The 21,595-nt window shown below is 40.1% G+C and overlaps 1 protein-coding gene across 1 annotated transcript in view; it reads right to left on the reverse strand.

Moving 5' to 3' along the window:
* necab2 (N-terminal EF-hand calcium binding protein 2) overlaps positions 1-21,595 on the reverse strand; it is a 191,909-nt gene that overhangs the window by 58,071 nt on the left and 112,243 nt on the right. The window contains exons 6-7 of the mRNA XM_063004593.1: positions 12,004-12,140; positions 813-937 (exon numbers count right to left, since the gene is read on the reverse strand). Coding sequence (XP_062860663.1) covers positions 813-937; positions 12,004-12,140 — 262 coding nt within the window. The remainder of the gene's footprint in view (positions 1-812; positions 938-12,003; positions 12,141-21,595) is intronic.

A 21,595-nucleotide genomic window follows, 5' to 3' on the forward strand; every position in this document is an offset into this window, starting at 1 on the left:
AATTGAGCTCAGGTGCATCCAGTTTACACTGATCATCCTTGAGATGCTTCTACAACTTGATTGGAGACCACCTGTGGTAAATTCAGTTGATTGAACATAATTTGGAATGGCACACACTTGTCTATAAAAGGTCTCACAGTTGACAGTGCAAATCAGAGCAGAAACCAAGCAATAAAGTCAAAGGAACTGTCTTTAGACCTCCGAGACCGGATTGTGTCAGGGCACAAAACTGGGGAAGGATACAGAAAAATTTCAGCAGCAGTGAAAGTCCCGAAAAGCACTGTGGTCTCCCTTATTTGGAAATGGAAGAAGTTTGGAACCACCAGAACCCTCCCTAGATCTGGCCGCCCGACCAAACTGAGTAATCGGGGAAGAAGGGCATTGGTCAGAGAGGTGACCAAGAACCCAATGGTCACTAAGGCAGAGCTCCAGTGTTCCCTTGTGGAGATAGGACAACCATCCAGTAGGTCAACCATTGCTAACACACTCCACCAATCAGGCCTTTATGGTAGAGTGGCCAGATGGAAGCCACTCCTTACTAAAAGGCACATGGCAGCCCGCTTGGAGTTTGCCAAAAAGCACCTTAAGGATTCTCAGACCAGAGGAGTCAAAATTCCAAACGATTCATCTTCCAACATGACAATGACCCAAAGCACACAGCCAAGATAACAAAGGAGTGGCTTCAGGAGCAGTCTTGCTGCTTGGCTTGCTCAACAGGGGGTTTTTGGTCGGGGGACTATTCAATAGAAAAGAAAGATTCCTTGCTTGTGTAGCTGTCTTTTTGATTGTGTAAAGAGTGAGTATTGTCCTACCTTGTCCCACATTCAGGTTCCTCATTGTGTCCCTGGCATTCACTCTGTTATTGGGTGGGTAGTCTGGCACTGGGGCTTCACAGCGCCTTTCTGGAACACGAGGACTGGTCTTACTGGGGTACGACCTAGGTTACAGAGGAGAACAATGACTTAGTTATGACACATGTGAAAACTGTATCTGTGTGTAAAGAAACACCTTTGAAAGTTGCTAAAACCAACATGTGTAATGGCATCTTTCACTACTGAAGTGATTTTCAGTGAAAGGTGCTTACTACTACTTGTTAAAACAATGCACAAAGTTAATCTATTATATGTCTGAAAAAAGCCATCTACAATAAAACACATTTAAAGGATTAGACTGGCTCTTTTCCATCCCAGTCGTGTCCCTGCTTTCAAACATTAACAAGGGTGACACGTAAAACAGCTAGTCTTTATAACTACTACCTTTTAAAGTGCTGAAATGGTGCAAATATCAAAAACCAAGCACAACTTTGTATTGCAACATGCATGGCACTGAACTGAAGTGTTATGTCTAGCAACAGTGAATTGTGCTAATGAGCTCAATAACCCCCGATATTCCCATTAATTGCCCCCCTCTCCTACCCAGGCACAGCAGGTGGAACCATTACCACACCCTCTCTCCCTAGGAATGGCCCCCAACATTACCAATCCTGCAGCATGATAGCTGTGGAATTCCCTGATGTCTCTGGGTCCTTGACATGGATTCAAGACCACTTTCTGGGCCATATCCTTCTTAGTCAAATAGGTACTCAGTCCTGCAATGAGGTGTTGACTGCATAAGCCAGGAAGCCAGCAATTAGTGCAGGTCGGGAAAAGGTTAGAACTGCATTAAAAGAAAGGAGCTACAAAATAATGATGATGATGATGATAATAATAACAACAACAATAATAATAATAATAATAATAATAATAATAATAACAATAATAATAATGCAATTATTATTAAGGTTATTAAAGTTATATAACCTTATATAACCTATATAAACTTTCGCAAGCTTAAGAACACTTAATAATAGTTAGACCATAGGAAAAACAAAGGAATATCGAAATAGTTATACTTAATTAATAAAAAATAGTGGCAATCTGGTACCATTGTGGTTTACAAGATGTAACATAAAGCCTCCACAATGGGTGTTCATGTACAAGTTCATTTTGTGTTTATGTGCTTGTTAAAATTCGTTTATTCGTTAATTATTATTATTTTTCTCTGTCACCAATTTATTTGGTCCACGACCCACCAAAAGAAAATGAAAAAAACCCAGTGATAGGTGATGCTTTTTGCTTTCCCATGTGCTTATCGTTCACGTTTAATGAGGTGAATGAGGATTGCATAATTGGTGCATATGACGTAGGTTGTTGTAGAATATACACTGATCAGCTATAACATTTAAAACCATCTCCTTGTTTCTACACTCACTGTCCATTTTATCAGCTCCACTTACCATATAGAACCACTTTGTAGTTCTATAGTTACTGACTGTAGTCCATATGTTTCAATACATGCTTTGTTAGCCCCCTTGCATGCTGTTCTTCAATGGTCAGGACTCTCCCAGGATCACCACAGAGCAGGTATTATTTGGGTGGTGGGTCATTCTCAGGGTCATGCTGGAGTTTTTAAATACTGTGTCCACTCACTGTCCACTCTATAAGACACTCCTACCTAGTTGGTCCACCTTGTAGATCTAAAGTCAGAGACGATCGCTCATCTATTGCTGCTGTTTGAGTTGGTCATCTTCTAGACCTTCATCAGTGGTCACAGGACGCTGCCCACGAGACGCTGTTGGCTGGATATTTTTGGCTGGTGACAGTGAAGTGTTTAAAAACTCCAGCAGCACTGCTGTGTCTCATCCACTCATACTAGCACAACACACACTAACACACCACCACCATGTCAGTGTCACTGCAGTGCTGAGAATGACCCACCACCCAAATAATACCTGCTCTGTGGTGGTCCTGTGGGGGTCCTGACCATTAAAGAACAGAGTAAAAAGAAGGTTAAAAAGTATGTAGAGAAACAGATGGACTTACAGTCAGTAATTGTAGAACTACAAAGTGCTTCTATATGGTAAGTGGAGCTCATAAAATGGACAGTGAGTGTAGAAACAAGGAGGTGGTTTTAATGTTATGGCTGATCGATGTATAAGGTAAGTATAACCCTGGTGTGTTCTTGGTAGAGGGCCACTTTCTGTGTGAGTCTTGCATTGTTCCGGTTGGACGTTGGATAAAATATGTTCTGGATGGTTCATCGTGGTTGCAGTTAATAAAAGTATAACTGAAATACGGTTTTGTTTTTGCTCTTTAGCATGGATATTGGAGCTGCGTGTGTTGAGTCCTTCGTACAGGTGCCTTGAGTGAAGGGGCCCCAATGCTGCTTCCTGGTTTTTCCGGTCTTCCTGTTTATGTATTTTTGATGTATTTTGACTGCTAAAATGATTTCCCCCCCCCCACTTTAGCGCATCCAATTTCTGCCCATCAATCATCCTCTCACTAATGCTGGTCCCTGCTCCTGATTGGGGAGGACGAGGCTGCTCCATGCCCCCTCCGACACGTGCACAGCAATCGAACATCTTATCACCTACAATTGACAAGTGCAGTGCAGTTCAGCGCTGTGTACGGAGAGTCACACCCTCTGCTGCACTCCTTTCCCATCTCCGTGCAGGTGCCACCAACCAGCCAGATGAGGTCGTAATCGCACTAGTCTGAGAGAGAGTCCCCATCTGGCTTAATCCCTGCCCCTTGTCTGAACAACAGGCCAATCGTTGTTCATGTGGCCGCTCAGCCTCAGCCGGCAAGGCAGAGCCGAGATTCGATACGATGTATTCAAGATCCCAGCTTAACCTGAGTGGCTAATGATTTTGTTTTAATGAGTTCAGTATTATAATTCACTTTCTTCTTTACTCAGTAGACTTCAACTGTAATGTGTCCTCCATGATTTGGTTTGTAATTAGTTTGGATAAATAGTGTATTAAGCAATAAAGATTGTTTTTATTTTGGCAAACACATGTCTTGTGCCTTAGGCTGTACAGACTTGTATACCAGTATCTTACCAGCTGGCAGGATAAGAATAAAATTAGACAAATATTTTATTACAAATCAAAGATGTGTGTGTGTGAGTTGTGTGATTGTTTTTCTTGTTTCTTTCTCTCTGCTTTTTGTCTTAATGTTAGTGAGTCTCTGGAGGTCAAGAGTGAGGCAATGTAGAATTTAATAACTTGGTTGAGTAGCTGATTATCCTTTGGCTCCTTGTTTGTATACTTGGTTTTGGTGAGCCTGTAATTATAGAAGAAGCAGTTCAACAGCTTATTGATTTCACAGAGGAGCTTATGGCTGATATTGACTGACTTTGCAGGAAAGAACTGCGGCCCTGTGTTCTACCTTTACTGTTGCTCTCTCTGGCTCTCCTATAGTGCTGTCTGTTCACAGAGTATGCCTGTAACTAAAAGGTTAGTTTTTGTGGCTTGAAAAAGGAAAGCTTGCCATCTTTGCCCTGCTGATCAGTCTTTGTTTATTTTTAATCACTTGAAGGGAGAGCCGAGGGAAGAGATTAGGCATCGTACTAGTGAAGAGAGAGTGAAGATCCTTGAGGGTATTTGCTATATTACAGGATCTGTGTGGTTGTTCTCAATCATATGTAACACTGCAGCAAGCATTTTTACTCTAAGAAATAGCAGGATGGGGAGTCCTTGCTGCAGTGTTCTCTTGCTTTAATGCATCTCTTGGAAATGGTTAAACAAAATGCACCTCGTGATGTATAATGCAGATATTTTATTGCATGACCAGTTTGTAGAGCATGTGGCAGATAGTGTGCTACTTCATAGGATGATTCCTACTTAATTAGCGGTACGAGGAGAAGCTATTTATTGGGAACTGGAGCGCATGCTGGGGGTTGTTAGGAGCCAGAGTTACTCTGTTCCTGATGTTTAAGGCCTTAAGTGTCAGGTTCAGGAAGTGACCCATTCTCTTCCCTGTGCTTCTTTAGGCTCTGAGCTGAGTGAATTGAATGATTTGCTGAAACCGCAGCAAGATCAATTAAATCAACTCACCCAGACAGTTACTCACAGTTCGCAACGACAGGATGGCCTATCTGCAGAAGGTGCCGGAAACCTGGCAAATGAATATACTCAACAGGTTCTTCCTTGTTCTGCTGCTTACACTTCTACAACATCTGACACTTCTAGTAATAGGCTGCTGGAAAACTGCTACCAGCCAAGTACAGTTCAGATGGAGGGGTCAATGGGTTTAGTGGTTAAATCAAGTGGTGGGTGTACCAGCTCTAGACTGATATCATGTTCACACATCAATGTTTGTATTGACACTGGTTTTATGGTGGCTACCTTTTCTAAGAGCTTCTTATTGCAGTGGTTCGAGCCCTGGGGTCCTGACCATCCCCAGCAGTGTCACTAGCTGCAGCTTCGGGCTGCTAATGGATTGGCCATCACCTACATAGGCTATTTTAAGCTGGATGTGGAGCTTTGTGGTAGGGTCATCCCCAGCTGTGGTATCCTTGTTGTTAAGGACACTCGGGTGGTATGCAGTCTTCGTGCCCTGATGTTCTGGGGATGAATGTGATGAGTAAATGTCATTATTTTATATCCTTTTACATCTCCAGCAGTGTTGCAAGCTCCAAGTCCAGTTGTTCAGACTTTGCATCAGTCTGCTGGCCAGCCTTTTCCTGGGTCTTCTTGTAAGGTTAAGGTACAAGTTGGTAAAGTTTGTCATATTCCAGGAGGGGTTATGCAGTTTGTAGTGGTCACCTGTTTTGAGGTACAGTTTTTTTGAAACCTTTGGGCTGCTGGCTTCCCCAGCCTTAATTAAAGTAACTCATGGTATTGTTCAGATTTATTTTGTTAATATGGAAACAACTAAGGTGTTGCTTAAGGTGGTCCTTAATTCCTTTTTATATTGTCAGCTTGTCATCAGGAGTTACTGAGGTTAAGGCTTCTTCTGCAACAGTAGACCGCCAGGTAGCTACCAACCCCGTTTGAGATAAACTTCAGTTTAATGCTTTGCAAACTCTCTCTAGCAAAGAGCGGTGCAAGGTCCATGCTCTTCTGCAAAAGTATCCCGCTAGGTATTCTGAGTATGAGAACTTCTTGAGGCCCAGTTTATCAAATAGAGTAGCAGTCGTTATGCCTTCCTAAATATTTTGGCAAAGAAAAAGGGTAGAAGCCTAGTCGAATAGCAAGACTCAGAAGGATTCTTTTCTCCTGTCTTGTATTGAGAAGTCATTAGATGTCTTGTCTAGGGCTTGCTGGCTTTCATTTTGTATTTAGCTAGTAGGTACAATAAAGTCCCAATAACAGAGAAGGATGAGAGCAAGACTGCTTTCTGTTCTCCATTTTCTGTACTTCCATTGAGTGGAAACGAATCCTCTTTGGGCTTTTGTAATGGTCCAAGTACCTTCCAGGGGTTAATAGGGAGACTTTGTGGGGACCATTAGTGTCAGACCTTACTTTTATATCTTGACATCATTGTGTTTTTAACCTAGGAAAGCAACTCCTGCAATGGTTGAACATGAAGTTGGGTCACTACATCAAGAGGGCCTAAGGGTGAAGCTACAGAAATGTGCTTTCTTTTGACAGGAGCTTAAATATTTTCAGTAAGGGTGTGTCAACTGATCCTGATAAAATTGAAGGGGTGGCTAGCTGGAAGCAACCCACTCATATCTTAGAGGTATGTTTTTATGGGTTTTTCCAGTTATTACCTGTTTCTGGGATGATGGTTGTAGTTGGAGGATCTGAGGACTAGGGTTATGCCTAGTTCCATAGGTCACTGCTCAGGGCACAGGGAAAGGTTAATACCACTCTAAAGGACCATTACAGGTCCTCCTCTTTTCTCAAACCACACTTCCTGGAAAAACAAGCACTTTTAGCCACAAATCAGCCCGAGTGGCAGATATGAAGAAGGCACAGTGCCCAGAGCCTTTAAGCAGTCAGTTAAAAATTACTGAAGCTGAAGGTCAGGAAGCACTGAAGATGAAACCCTTGACAACATCCCGGCACCACATCAAACAGATTGGGGGAGGGCTATATGGAGCTCAGAATGATGAAGTTTGGGGAAGTTATGGTTCAGGTTCTGAGCTAGCCAAGTGGTTCAGAACAAGAATCTGCATATATTGACCAAAGTGCAGGAACTAAACTAAATGTGAATCGAAACTAAATGTGAAACTAAAGAATAACAGAAAAGGAAGTGAAAACCAGAATAAACACAAATCATTCACTTCAAGCTGAGCTTCAACTGTTACTCAGAAACATCTACTAACTACACTAATGGGCATTTTTTTGTTTATGCATTTTCCCCCTTTTTCTCCCAATTTAGCGTAGTCAATTTGTCTTCCAATGCTGGAGACGCCACCCACATTAGTCCGGTCTTTTTACCCACCCGACTTTAAATAGCCAGATTTAAATAGCCAGGCATTGCCAATTATGCCCTTTAGAGGGTGCCCAGTGGACCGCTAGCAGAGCTGGGGCTCGAACTCGGGAGTTCAGAATCCCAATGCTGGTGTGTGGTGGAAAAACCCTTTTAATAAATACCTTGAAGACTGGTTTGTAAGTAGAAAAGAAGTTTATTCTTATCTGCAGATAAGGATCACACTGGCAACTGCTACAGGATCTGTAAGTCGTAAAACTGTGAGCAACAGGATTTGTAGGTCACTTAATTGCAAGCAGTGCGTTCTTTGCAGAGGTGGAAAGAGTACTAAAATATTGTACTCAAGTAAAAGTACTATTACTTTAATGAATTTTTACTTAAGTACGAGTAAAGTTACTAGTCTAAAAAATCTACTCAAGTAAAAAGTAATTCATTTAAAATGTACTTAGTTACTTTTTTTAACAGGAGAGGGTGACAAGTGGATATAAATCTCACAATAGTTGTTTTTTATTCAAATATAATAGAAAAAACATGTTGATACAACATTTAAAACATTCAGGGATGTGTAATGTAAAAAAAATGTAAAACTTTTTTAAACTGTATAACCACTAGTGATGGGTCATTCGTGAATGACTCGATTCTATTGAACGGCTCTTTAAAATGAACGAAAGGAACCGAGTCGTGCATTTGTGAGTCGTTGCCTCGCTGCCTGAACAAAAGAATGAATTTTTTTGAACGGCTCTTTAAAAGGAACCAAGCCAAAAGATCCGACTCCCCATCGCAGAATTTACTGCAGCAGTTTCCCAGACGCGTTTTTTTTTTTGCGTTTATTTTACTCAGTAACGGATGTTATTTAAAATGTAGTGAATTACAATTCTAAATACAAAACATACTTAAGTAAAAGTAAAATTACTGGTTGTAAAATCTACTTTAAAAAGTACAAGTACACCAAAAAACTACTTAATTACAGTAACGCGAGTAAATGTAATTCGTTACTTTCCACCTCTGGTTCTTTGTTATGTATGAATTAACATTTTCCTTCACGTGTTAGCGGATTATCCCGCTGCGCCACTTGGCGCCTGGATGGGCATTTAAGTATGACATTCCAGCTACTCTATCCACCGGCTAATGAATGCAGTGACCCCAGGATGACTCCCTCTGCTGGCTGAAGCAGGTGCAGCAGTTTAAACCATTACAAAACCTGATATAACATTTAATGTACAAGAATAATTCAAAAGCATTTTGGGAATACATTCTAATATGCCTGCGACATACCTTATTTTTACTTTTCTGAGAAGAGGGTTTCAACACAGAGTCTGAGAAGTTTGGTCTCTGAGAAGTACATAGAAAATAACTACCCGAATTTTATAAAAATATAAATGTCATATGTTTGTTGTCTCAGAGTGGAATGACTCACTGGTGTAAAAAAAATTATTAACATCTTAATTTGATATGGAGTGATAACAACCATCTGTCTATCTTCATTATTTTAGTTAATATGATGGCTGTAAAAATACAGTGCCATCTGTTATCTAACTTTTGCAGTCAGATTTTTAGCAATGGTTTTATCCAAATAAAGCAGGCATATCCAGTATTTATTGATTTATTTTTGAAAATATCATATGACTAAATAAGTTCTTGGATTTCAGTAATGCCAAGTTCACACTACATGACTTTCCAAGTCGTCAGGTCACTGTACAGTTCAAACTACACAACTGGATCTCTTGTAATCGGGAGTCTTTCAAGTTGTTGTGTATTTCACACTACAAGACTGATCGGTGATAGGGGGTTTCACACTACACCATGGGTGTGTTCGAAAACCTAGGGAGCTGCCTTGCTGTCTTACTGACTACATAATCAGCTGCCTCAGTAGAGAGAATTCTAATTAGTCAATGACTTATAAGTCAGGTTATTCGAACGTGCTACTTAGACAGCGATTCCATCGGGTTTCGCATTTAGCATTTAGTCATTCAAACCCATGGGATGGGGTAGCACAACACGCTAGCATGTCAACTAACTCTCTTCTCCCTATCTCCCTCCGTGTACCAAAAACGGTTTGATTCGCTGACAAGCCCGAACTTGCAAATAAAAACACATGTACAAGTTTATACAAGTTAAAAATCAGTAATAATTTATTCCCGTTTGAAAATAACTCGTTCGTTTTTCCGCCCCGTCAGCCATGTTTTTATTATTTTTCTGTGAGAGAAGAGCTGCCGCACTGAATTCTGGGATTGCCTCGATCACTAAGGATGCTTCCGATGCTCACTCGTTCTTGGGTCAAAATAACATTAAAATGTTAAGATGCCTCAGTAGTGAGGATACTAAGGCATCTAGGATTTCGAACAGCCTCCTTCTCGGGAGCGCGCATAGGATGACGTAAAATGCTGTCTATGTAGAGAGCTCCCTAGCTTTTCGAACACACCCCATCTATCACCAGCTGAAATTGCAGGCAAGCTTCTCTGATCTCCCAAACTACGTTCTGTCACGAAAACAAACGCTGTGATGAGTGACGAGTGCAAAAATGCACGTCAACAAGTTTGTGTGGTAATATGCAGCGTAAAATCAAGGAGAAAAAATAAATGAATCTGAGTGGATTTGGCTACGCGAACAGCAGGGATTGTTCTATAGTGAGTTGGAGGTTAATAAATATTTTTTGCAATGCAATGTTGGTGTTATGTTTTGTAGAGAACGATCAGGTCAGAAATACTGTAAAACTTGTGTGTGTGCTGATGTATTCTGAAACCATATTATGCCCCTGTCCCACCTTTTTACAACTCCTCCCCTGCGTTTCCCCTCACACCGTATCTTGCGTTGTCATTGGCTGTTCGACATAGCACTCATTGCCAGTCGGGCAACTTGCTATGAACATGCTAGAAATCTCGCTTCGGTCGGATCGAGTTGTTGAGTAGTTCACACATAGCGATTAAGAGCCGACTTTCGATCGCCGAGCAAACGCCGAGTTGCTCCTGAGCCGGCAAATCTAGCCATCTAACCCGTCGCCAAGCGAAAATCAGGGCAAAAATCCTGTAGTGTGAACTAGGCATAAGGCTTATGAAAATATGTCTGTAGTTTCACAGTTATAATCATCTGCACCCTTACCCCTTATTTATATATTAATTTTTGATTTCTAATATTCATTTCCTTTTTTATACCTAATTGGATGAGATCTCTGAACAAATTTAAAATAAGAGAAAGGCAACCTGAGTAAACTCAAAATGCAGTTAAAAAAGACAAACGATTTATTTATTTAAAGACAAAAGTTATCCAACATCAACAGATCTCCAACATCAACAAATCCCGTGGAAATAAGTTTTTGTCTCCGTAATTATTTAATCAGCCATTTAATTAAATGTAATTGACCAGACAAACCCAGGCTGTCATTTTTACTTTTTAAACTGTAAAGATAGGGGTGGACTAAAAACCGTTATTGTGTGTCTAACTTGAATTACTGGTCAACTGTAAACACAAAGATGAGCCCAGCCTGGTCCTGTGCTTTTTAAGGCAGTGTTTCCCCAGGCATATATTACAATTGCTTCCTCCAGACATGTTCACATTATTTGTAATAGTAAGACCAAACAATTAAACAACCAGAGCAAAATACTGTGCTGAATACTTAACAGTAAGATAATGCTTATATTTGTATTTTGTTATACTTGTATTTTTAATGGAATATCATGGCTTTAGACTAATATATGCAGCAGAAGCAATATGCTTCAAACAAATGTTACAAAATCCTTTTCTACCAGTTGCTTCCCAGTAATACAGTATACGTCTTCTTGAGGGGAATTCATATTGCAGAAGTTGAATACTGCAGGGTAACAATCTCTTCAAGAACCAAATCAAATCATTTTTAATAGCTTCACTTGGCTTGACTGCATGTTTTTGGACTTGTGTGAGGAAACTAGGGCTGGCTCGATACCACTTTTTTATGTCCGATACCGATACTGCAAATTGAGTATCTGCCGATACCGATACCAATCCGATACCAGCATTTCTCCTTTCAAACAACTAAGCAGTAATAATACATGTCTCGATGCACCATGGTTAAACTAGCTATTTAAATAACAATGCTCAGCTTTTTTCACCCGGAGTAAACCCACAATGCTCAGACTGTGAAACAAATATTTTAAAGGAATGAATACAGAACCTACAACATCACACTTATGCAAAACTGCTGTTTTTATTTTAACTTTTTTCACCCGGAGTAAACCCACGCAGACACGGGGAGAACATGCAAACTCCACACAGAAAGGACCCGGACCGCCCCACCTGGGGATCAAACCCAGGACCTTCTTGCTATAAGCCGACAGTGCTACCCACTTAGCCACCATGCCGCCCACTGTGGCAGATGAGTTGTAGATCAGTGGCACATGTTAATGATGTCATAAAGATGCACCTTGTTACGGCAGTTGCAGAGTGAGCTGGCAATAAACGGCACTCTGTTGGAACGTATCTTCGTGTGTTATTTGCTTTATTTACAAACAGTGGCCTTATTTACATTAAGTGTTATTTACATTAAGTGTTATTTACATTAAGCAACAGTATCGGATTGGATTACACTTTTTTTCCTTCCGATATCCGATCCAGTGATTTGGGCCAATACAGAGTATCGGATCGGTGCCAGCCCTGGAGGAAACCCAGAGAAAAAACCCACATGGACAAAGGGAGAACATGCAAACTCCACACAAAAAGGACCCTGGCTGCCCGGCCAGGAAATCAAACCCAAGCCCTTCATGCTATGAGGCAACAGCGTTACCCACCACACCACCATGCCGACTCCAAATCAAGATTTAGAACTTACCCAGCAGGGCCATGCTGCTCATCAATCGCATCCACAGCACTCTCCACAGAGTTGAGCAAGGACTGAATTTGAATGGCTGATTCCTTCAACAGGAAACGAGTCACAAACTGGTCAATGTTAGTTCCTCGTTCATACACCTGGTATAAAGAAAGAAAAGTGAAAAGATTAGGGAAAATCTAATAAGCAGAATCAGCATTTTGCATGGTTTTATGCATGCGTATCTAATGAGATCATCTCTATGCATCTCATCAGTAAGCAGCTCTGCACCAGAAAGCTTTTGACATAATACCACATAACCTAAATCCAGTTTTTGTAAACACTGACTGTAGCCGATGGCAAAATATATAAACTTTAAAGGAAAGTCTAGTGAATATGGGAATAGTGAAAAAATACACCAATCAGACATAACATTATGACCACCTCCTTGTTTCTACACTCACTGTCCATTTTATCAGCTCCACTTATCATATAGAAGCACTTTGTAGTTCTACAATTACTGACTGTAGTCCATCTGTTTCTCTACATACTTTTTAGCCTGCTTTCACCCTGTTCTTCAATGGTCAGGACTCTCCCAGGACCACTACAAAGTAGGTATTATTTGGGTGGTGGGTCATTCTCAGCACTGCAGTGACACTGACATGGTGGTGGTGTGTTAGTGTGTGTTGTGCTGGTGGATCAGACACAGCAATGCTGATTGAGTTTTTAAACACCTCACTGTCACTGCTAGACTGAGAATAGTCCACCAACCAAAAATATCCAGCCAACGGCGCCCTGTGGGCAGTGTCCTGTGACCACTGATGAAGGTCTAGAAGATGACCAACTCAAACAGCAGCAATAGATGAGTGCTCGTCTCTGACTTTACATCTACAAGGTGGACCAACTAGGTAGGAGTGTCTAATAAGAGTGGATGGTGAGTGGACACGGTATTTAAAAACTCCAGCAGCGCTGCTGTGTCTGATCCACTCATACCAGCACAACATACACTAACACACCACCACCATGTCATTGTAACTGCAGTGCTGAGAATGATCCACCACCTAAATAATACCTGCTCTGTAGAGGTCCTGACCATTGAAGAGAAACAGATGGACTACAGTAATTGTAGAACTACAAAGTGCTCCTATATGGTAAGTGGAGCTGATAAAATGGACAGTGTGTATAGAAACAAGGAGGTGATTTTAATGTTATGGCTGATCGGTTTTAGGCATGAATATTGAGCAAATTTAAGAGCCAAATAAGCTAAATGGTCATTTAGCTAGGGTTATTCCAGAACTGCAGAAAGCATTGACAACATGAGATTTGTGCTTATTGTACCTAGCCTTTCTGGGTAACAAAGTTGTAACACACATCCAATTTTTTTGGAATGTATTGTGATAATTGCAACAAAATAAAAGTAAATGTAAGAAACACTGGGGTTTTGTTACTGGGATTTCCTATACTATCCCAACCTTTTCTGGTGGGGTTGTTATTTAATTTTCTGTAACTGCTTTGTCCAGGTACTGCTGAAGAGAATCCACTGGGAAACAATGGGCACAAGGCAAGAATAACCTGCCAATACATCGCAGGGTTTTTGCCCTGCCTTCTCAGATATAGTCAATCATTTGTTTGTAGAAGCCGCTGGCCAATAGCACCACTGAGGTTCAAACATAGATCTCAGCACTGTAATAGACTGCTGCACCACCCGAGCTCTAGTGTAAATGTAATCAATGCCATTTTTAAGACGAGTGATGATTCACATTTCATTGCTCCTTCTCTAGCTTATGTACTCATGGCACACACACAGCCACTGTGGATAAACATACTGCTAGATACAGGTCGACCTCTTTTTGCTATAATAAGCAGTCTTTCAACTCCAGCAATCTTCGGTAGATAACCCAGAAAGATAGAAAATAACCCGCCTGCTTTTTGTGGTGTACCATATCCCAAATGAAAGTATATGCACTGTGATAAATTTGCTCACGCAAATAATGTTACTAAATAAATCCCTGAAGGAATGTTAATCAGTCAGTAATGGTAATATGCATTAGTAAACTGATCTGGAGATTTAATTAGATGATGATGAAAACATAGGAAGTTAATTCAGCTTCTATTACAAAACCTTCAAAATAAGTAAACTAAAATATAATTAACTGAAGGCTTTCTGTTTGCTTACATTTTTCATTAATTAAAGACAAATGGCTAAATTATGTTGTTTTTTGTTTTTACAAACAACTTAAACTACAACTTAATCAATATTATCTGTCAAAAATGAACTGATGCAGAGAATAGCCCAAATCATAAGAGACCCACAGACTTTTATTGCATAGTCTGAGAAGAAACAGTATAATTTATTGTGCCTGGTCAGATTTAAAATAGAAAAGATTATGCTCAGGCTGGTCTACTGTATGGAACACTGTTACTTATAATAAATAAACTTAAAAATCTCCAAGGCTCCAAATAAAGGTTTTTTATATAATCATTTGTTTTGCATTTCCCATCCTCATATGGATCATAATAAGCACCACAGATAGAATACTACATTTTACTTTGTCACTTGGGGCGGCACGGTGGCTAAGTGGGTAGCACTGTCGCCTCACAACAAGAAGGTCCTGGATTCAGCACTGCCTTCTATGACACATGAGTTTTACTGCAATGCAATGCAGTTTTTTGCTGACTGTGTGGTATAGAGAATCACAGCAAAAGTATAAGAAAAGTAATGAGGAGGAAAAAAAGATGGCCTCTGTCTGGCTCACCTGGCTAGCCACTTGGTGGTGTTTGTGTGTGTGAGAAAACAAAGTCAGCATGATTAACGTTAGGGATATGGCAAGTCAGCCATTCAGCATTACATTTCAACATATTTCTAAAAGTTTCAAATAACTCACATACAGTACTAGTCAAACACTGACTGATTGTAGGGTAATTGTTGACGATTTTTTTTATCAATTCAACATGGCAAGTTCACAAGTTTTATGTCAAACACAGTCATGGACAATTTGGTATCTCCAATTCACCTCACTTGCATGTCTTTGGACTGTATGATGTTCAGCTGGAGCTTCCGGAGGGAACTCACGCAGACACGGAGAGAACATGCAAACTCCACACAGAAAGAATCCGAACCGCCCCACCCAGGACCTTCTTGCTGTAAGGCGACAGTGCTACCCACTAAGCCACCATGCCGCCCTGCTACAATTAATAAGTGCAACAAGACTAATGCTAAAAGCATGCTATGGGCCAAATTCCAGCAGCTGACTGTGAGAAGTTTGTGAAAGGCTACTCAAAACATTTAACCGAACAATTTAAAGGCAATGCTACCAAATACTAATCGCATGTATGTGAACTTCTGAGCCACTCAGATTGTGATAAAGGAAATATAAGCTAAAATAAATCACTGCCTATAGACATTTCACATTCTTACAATGCAAGTTATTCTAACCGAAGAGAGGGAATGTTTACTAGGATTAAATATTAGGAACTGTAAATAAACTGAGTATGAATGTGGCTAAAGGGTTTGTAGACATATGACTTTAACTGTACAATAATGCAAGCATAACAGTGTTTAAGCAAAAATAGAGCTATTGTTGTTTAGTAGGGCTGTTACGCGATTAAAATTTGTAATAACTATTAATAGCGATTAAAGAGCCAAATGAATCAACTGCAAAAATAAATAACCAAAATTTAAAGTTATGCACATTTTTATTGCAAGAAAATGTTTTTCAAAGTGCTTTACATAAGGAAAATTTAAAGGCATTAAAACATTCCTGAGATCTAGAACCAAATAAAATTATGATAAAATTATTAAATCTAAATTATCTTTAGAAAGCCAGCCAATGCCTATATAGAGTTGTTAACAGCTACTTATCTTTCAGCCAGTTATTTAAAATGACAAGTATGTTCACATTATCTGGCAAAAATGAGGATCTTTTCCTGTTCGTAACCCTGCCACTGAAAACAGGCGCTCAGGGTACTACAATAAACCATAGATGCAACACGTATAACGTCATGTACAGTGGGGAAAATAAGTATTTGATCCCCTGCTGATTTTGTAAGTTTACCCCCTTACAAAGACTTGAACAGTCTATAATTTTTATGGAAGGTTTATTTTAACAGAGAGAGACAGAATATCAACAAAAAATCCAGAAAAAAAACATTAAATAAAAGTTATAAATTAATTTGTATTTAATTAAGGGAAATAAGTATTTGATTCCCTACCAACCAGCAAGAATTCTGACCCCCACAGACCGGTTATGTGCCCATGAGGCACACAAATTAGTCCTGTCCCTGTATAAAAGACACCTGTAACAGAATCAGTTTCTTCCATTCAAATCTCTCGACCACCATGTGCAAGACCAAAGAGCTATCAAAGGACGTCAGGGACAAGATTGTAGACCTGCACAAGGCTGGAATGGGCTACAAGACCATCACCAAGAAGCTTGGTGAGAAAGAGACCACTGTTGGTGCGATAATTCGAAAATGGAAGAAATACAAGATCACAGTCAATCGCCCTCGCTCTGGAGCTCCATGCAAGATCTCACCTGGTGGGGTAAGAATGATTCTGAGAAAGGTGAGGTCAGCCCAGAATTACACGGGAGGAGCTTGTCAATTATCTCAAAGGAGCTGGGAGCACAGTCACCAAGAAAACCATTAGTAACACACTTCGCCGTAATGGATTGAGATCCTGCAGTGCCCGCGAAGTCCCTTTGCTCAAGAAGGCTCATGTACAGGCCCATCTGAAGTTTGCCAATGAACACCTGAATGATTCAGAGAAAGCTTGGGAGAATGTGATATGGTCAGATGAGACCAAAATTGAGCTCTTTGGCATCAACTCCACTCGCCGTGTTTGGAGGCAGAGAAATGCCCAGTGGGGATGGTGTTCTTGGGGTCATATCCAGCATTTCTCTGCTCCCAGCTCCCTTGAGATCATTGACAAGCTCCTCCCGTGTAATTCTGGGCTGACCTCACCTTTCTCAGAATCATTCTTACCCCACGAGGTGAGATCTTGCATGGAGCTCCAGAGTGAGGGTGATTGTGATCTTGTATTTCTTCCATTTTCGAATTATCGCACCAACAGTGGTCTCTTTCTCACCAAGCTTCTTGCTGATGGTCTTGTAGCCCATTCCAGCCTTGTGCAGGTCTACAATCTTGTCCCTGACGTCCTTTGATAGCTCTTTGGTCTTCCACATGGTGGTCGAGAGATTTCAACGGAAGAAACTGATTCTGTTACAGGTGTCTTTTATACAGGGACAGGACTAATTTGTGTGCCTCATGGGCACATAACCGGCCTGTGGGGGTCAGAATTCTTGCTGGTTGGTAGGGGATCAAATACTTATTTCCCTTAATTAAATACAAATTAATTTATACCTTTTATTTAATGTTTTTTTTAATGGATTTTTTGTTGATTCTGTCTCTCTCTGTTAAAATAAAACTTCCATAAAAATTATAGACTGTTCAAGTCTTTGTAAGGGGGTAAACTTACAAAATCAGCAGGGGATCAAATACTTATTTTCCCCACTGTAGACCCACATCGTAAACTATGTTAAAGTGTCTACAGTCCATTGTGTTCCATTTAACACCAGTGTTTGTAACGTTCCCACGACGTGTACAGTCCATGAGCTTTCCATTCAAATTCCTTTGAAATAAAGCTGTCTGAGCTCATTTTGCCTGTAACGTGTATTTGTGCGCTCAGATGCCTGAAGAGACAAAGGCGTGCTCTGAACAAAGATGATATTAAAGCGTCAATTAATAACTGTAATTTTGTGTAGTGATGATTTCTCACACTTTTTAAAAACAAAAATTATTCTTCGAAACACCCCTACATTTCGCAATATGTAGCAGCAGCAGCTCGAGTAATTTGTAACTCACAACCGCAGACTGGAGAAAGACCCGTTATTGATATTCAGTATAAACACAATGTTGCTATGTTAAATCAAGTGGCACAAACAAAGCCCAATAAAAATCATTTGATTAAAAATTTTATTCTTGATTAATTTGTAACTTTATTTGTAATTTTAACGTATTAATCGTGTTAATTAACTCAATTAACAACAGCCCTAGTTTTTAGAAATAAATGCTGTTTTGGCATTTTTTATGAACTACTGAATGGCAGTGTGTTACAGTGTGCTGACAAGAAAAAAAAGAAGCTTGATACCAGAAAAGCATTAACTGTGGCACCAGTGCATAATATTGCAGAGGAAGAAGCAATGTCTGTTGGATACTATAACTGTTTTGTTTATTGTTTGTAAAATGCTGTGAGGCCAGTTGAGTAAATCTAACATTTGCACAAATGTTATGACATTATCTTACAAAACCAACCACATTAAATGGCCAAATGTTCTATTAACTAGCTAAACATTAAAATGCTTCTGTAAGCTTTTGAATGGAACCAATGTTGAATGTGATAAATGACAATAAGCAGTTAATTGTTCATTCAGATTGTCATTTAAGCATCTGTAACTCTCTCTGAAATTTCAAAGTTTCACTCTGACAGGTTGTCTATTAAGCCAAGATATGATAAAAGACTGTTAAATACATCGAGGGTTTTGATTTGCCCAGAAATCTGAGAGGGTAATTGAAAACTGAGAGGCTAATGCAGAAAACAGCAGATGTGATTTTACAGAACTGTTAAAAACAGACAAATGTTGCTTAAAATCTTGCTTCAAAATACTGGCACAGGACAGTACAACCAAACTAAAATGTTTATTAATCAGAGTCGCTTAGTTCCAAGAAAAGCTTTTTTTCTTTCAAGAATGAAATTAGCCTATAGTTCATTTTAGATAGTTATTAAAATATGCTATTTGCATATTTCTAACAAAACAAGCCTCTTCGAAAGCAATTTTCACATATTACCCAATGGTGTTGCTAAGAAACATATTGACTCTTGTTGCTAGGATACAATTAATTGGTTCATGTCTGAACAGCAGTGTGGCATCTAGGAACCAGGGTCTGTATCTTAAAATAGATGAAACACGTATTTTGTGCTTGTTTATCTATTTAAACAACTTTAAATATGATGGTTAAATTATGAAGGTAATGTAAATGTACAGTATACTGCAGATGCATGCACTAAATTTAAAGTTTAAACTGGCTACTGCAATTCACAAACGTTATTTAGTTAAAATCAACAGAAAGAAAAGCTAAAAGAAATCAAATTAGGGGAAAGTTGACAGGGTTATTGCTCCATAGCCAATTATGCAACTGAATTCCATACCCTAGTGACTAAGAGTGGATAGAACTGGGAACAATTAATAACTGTTTTTCAGGAGGGGTTTTCTGAGTAGCTCAATGATGCGACTCTGGATGTGCCATCATCCTTGGAGAACTTGTGCAATTTAGCCACACAGAAAACCTTCTCCAGGAATGAGAATGAAGCTGTAGGACAGGAGCTCCTTGGCAGACCAGGCCCCAATGCATTCTACCTCAACCAGGTAAATCCACCTTACCTCCTTTACCCCACCAAGCTGACATGGGGCAGGAACCTATGCAGATTGGTAATGATTGCCTCTTGTCTTAAGAATGGGACACCTGCATGTGACATGATCACTCCATGCACTACAGAAAGGCAGGTAGACCTGTGATGGACATGAAACAAGAAAAGACCCTGTGGGCTTTAGTCAATTCTGGAGAAGCAGACTCTTCACGACCCCTTAACCCTTGCTCCTCCTCCTCACTGTTTAATTCCCGAGTCTCTGGCTTACACTCTCAGGTGCCTGTGTTAAGCATTGACATGGTACCTAATTTAGTGGGAGGCATATGGCCCTGTGGAATTGTGTTGGGACCTGGCCCACCACATCCTTGACCCAGACCTTATCAGGTAGTTCCTCTTTTTAAGGCACATGATGGCATCTGAATGCTCATAGTTGAGTTTTTCCAAAACAAAACAGTACAAAAATTATATTTGATCAGCATCTAACAGGCAGTCTAAAAATGAAAACACAAAGGCATTAACAGAATGAACACTTGGGTTTCTGAAGGCTACAATTACACATCTCAGTAGATTCTTCTCTACTGATTTAAACCTAACAAAAAAGTTCTACTATTTCCACTTCATTTATCTTCATTTCAGGTAATAACTGGTATCAAAGCTAAAAGATTTTTTAAAGTAATGCTAAAACTGTTAACATGAAAATAGACATGTCTCTTTATTGGGAGGTACAACCAAGGAAAGGCAAATGCAAAAATGGAAAGGGACCTCGCAGCTCAGTCAAGTCAGACAAAGCTTTAGAGAAATAAGGAGATTCAATCCTAATCATATTATGCAGCCTGAAAGCAGTAGTCATGGCATAATGTGATTTTTCAGCCAGCAATACATCCATTCACATGCAGGGATCTGGGCTAGGATTAAATCTAGAGCTTGGGGAAAATGAAAGTCAGAGACATTGAGTATTGGTTTTATTTGAAGAGAGACAGCTTGTGTCTGTGATGTGATACAATATATGGTGTGTCTATTAGCACTTCTACTGAAGGTCAGTCTAACCTCAGTGTCTTTCTGTTCTGTAATACACCCTTGGGAGGCTTTCATTTATCGTATATTACACATTATTTACTTCTTTCATGTAACATCAGGTTTCAGTGTTTTGCTTTGTCCTGTGAATATGTGGTTTTCGAGGTGATGAATTGAGATTTAACATCTAGTGCTTTTTGGTTAAAAAGTGACAAAAATTTGGCATATGATGGATAATGGCATAAGTTTTAAATGGCCTGGGCCTGATCATTCAGTTCCAGTAAAGGGAAATCTTAACATTACAATAAATGCAATAACATTTAGGAGAACTCTGTGTCTCTACTCTGTGGAAATGACTTGAGAGGCCTGATAAAAACCTTAACATTAACTTTATTATACTGAAAAATTGGAAAGCTCATACACTAAAGTATGGACAAAAGTATTGGGACACCCATTCCATTTTTTTTCATTCACGGGTTTTAGCCACAACAATAACAGGTGTAATAAAGCATTATACACCAATTAGGCATAACATTATGACCACCCTAATATTGTGTTTAGTCACCCTTTTGCTGTCGAGGCATGGACTCCACTAGACCCCTGAAGGTGTGGTGTGGTATCTAGCACCAAGATGTTAGCAGCAGATCCTTTAACTTCTGTAAGTTGTGAGGTGGGGCCTCCATGGATCGGACTTGTTTGTCCAGTACATCCCACAGATGCTCGATTGGATTGAGATCTGGGGAATAGTCAACACCTCAAACTCGTTGTTGTGCTCCTCAAACCATTACTGAACCATTTTTGCTTTGTGGCAGGGCGCATTATCCTGCTGAAAGAGGCCCATTGTTGATGCTTTCGGCAGTGGACAGGGGACAGCATGGGCTATGCAGCCCCATACACACCAAACTGTGATGCACTGTGTATTCTGACACCTTACAGTACATACACACCTACAATAGCTCGTCTGTTGGATCGGACAACACGGGCCAGCCTTCGCTCCCCACGTGCATCAATGAGCCTTCTCCGTCCATGACCCTGTCGCCGGTTTACCACTGTTCCTTTCTTGGACCACTTTTGATAGATACTGACCACTGCTGACCGGGAACACCCCACAAGAGCTGCAGTTTTGGAGATACTCTGACCCAGTCGTCTAGCCATCACAATTTTTTTCCTGCTTCT

The sequence above is a fragment of the Trichomycterus rosablanca genome, chromosome 11 (genome assembly GCF_030014385.1).
Source record: "Trichomycterus rosablanca isolate fTriRos1 chromosome 11, fTriRos1.hap1, whole genome shotgun sequence".
Lineage (NCBI taxonomy): Eukaryota > Metazoa > Chordata > Actinopteri > Siluriformes > Trichomycteridae > Trichomycterus > Trichomycterus rosablanca.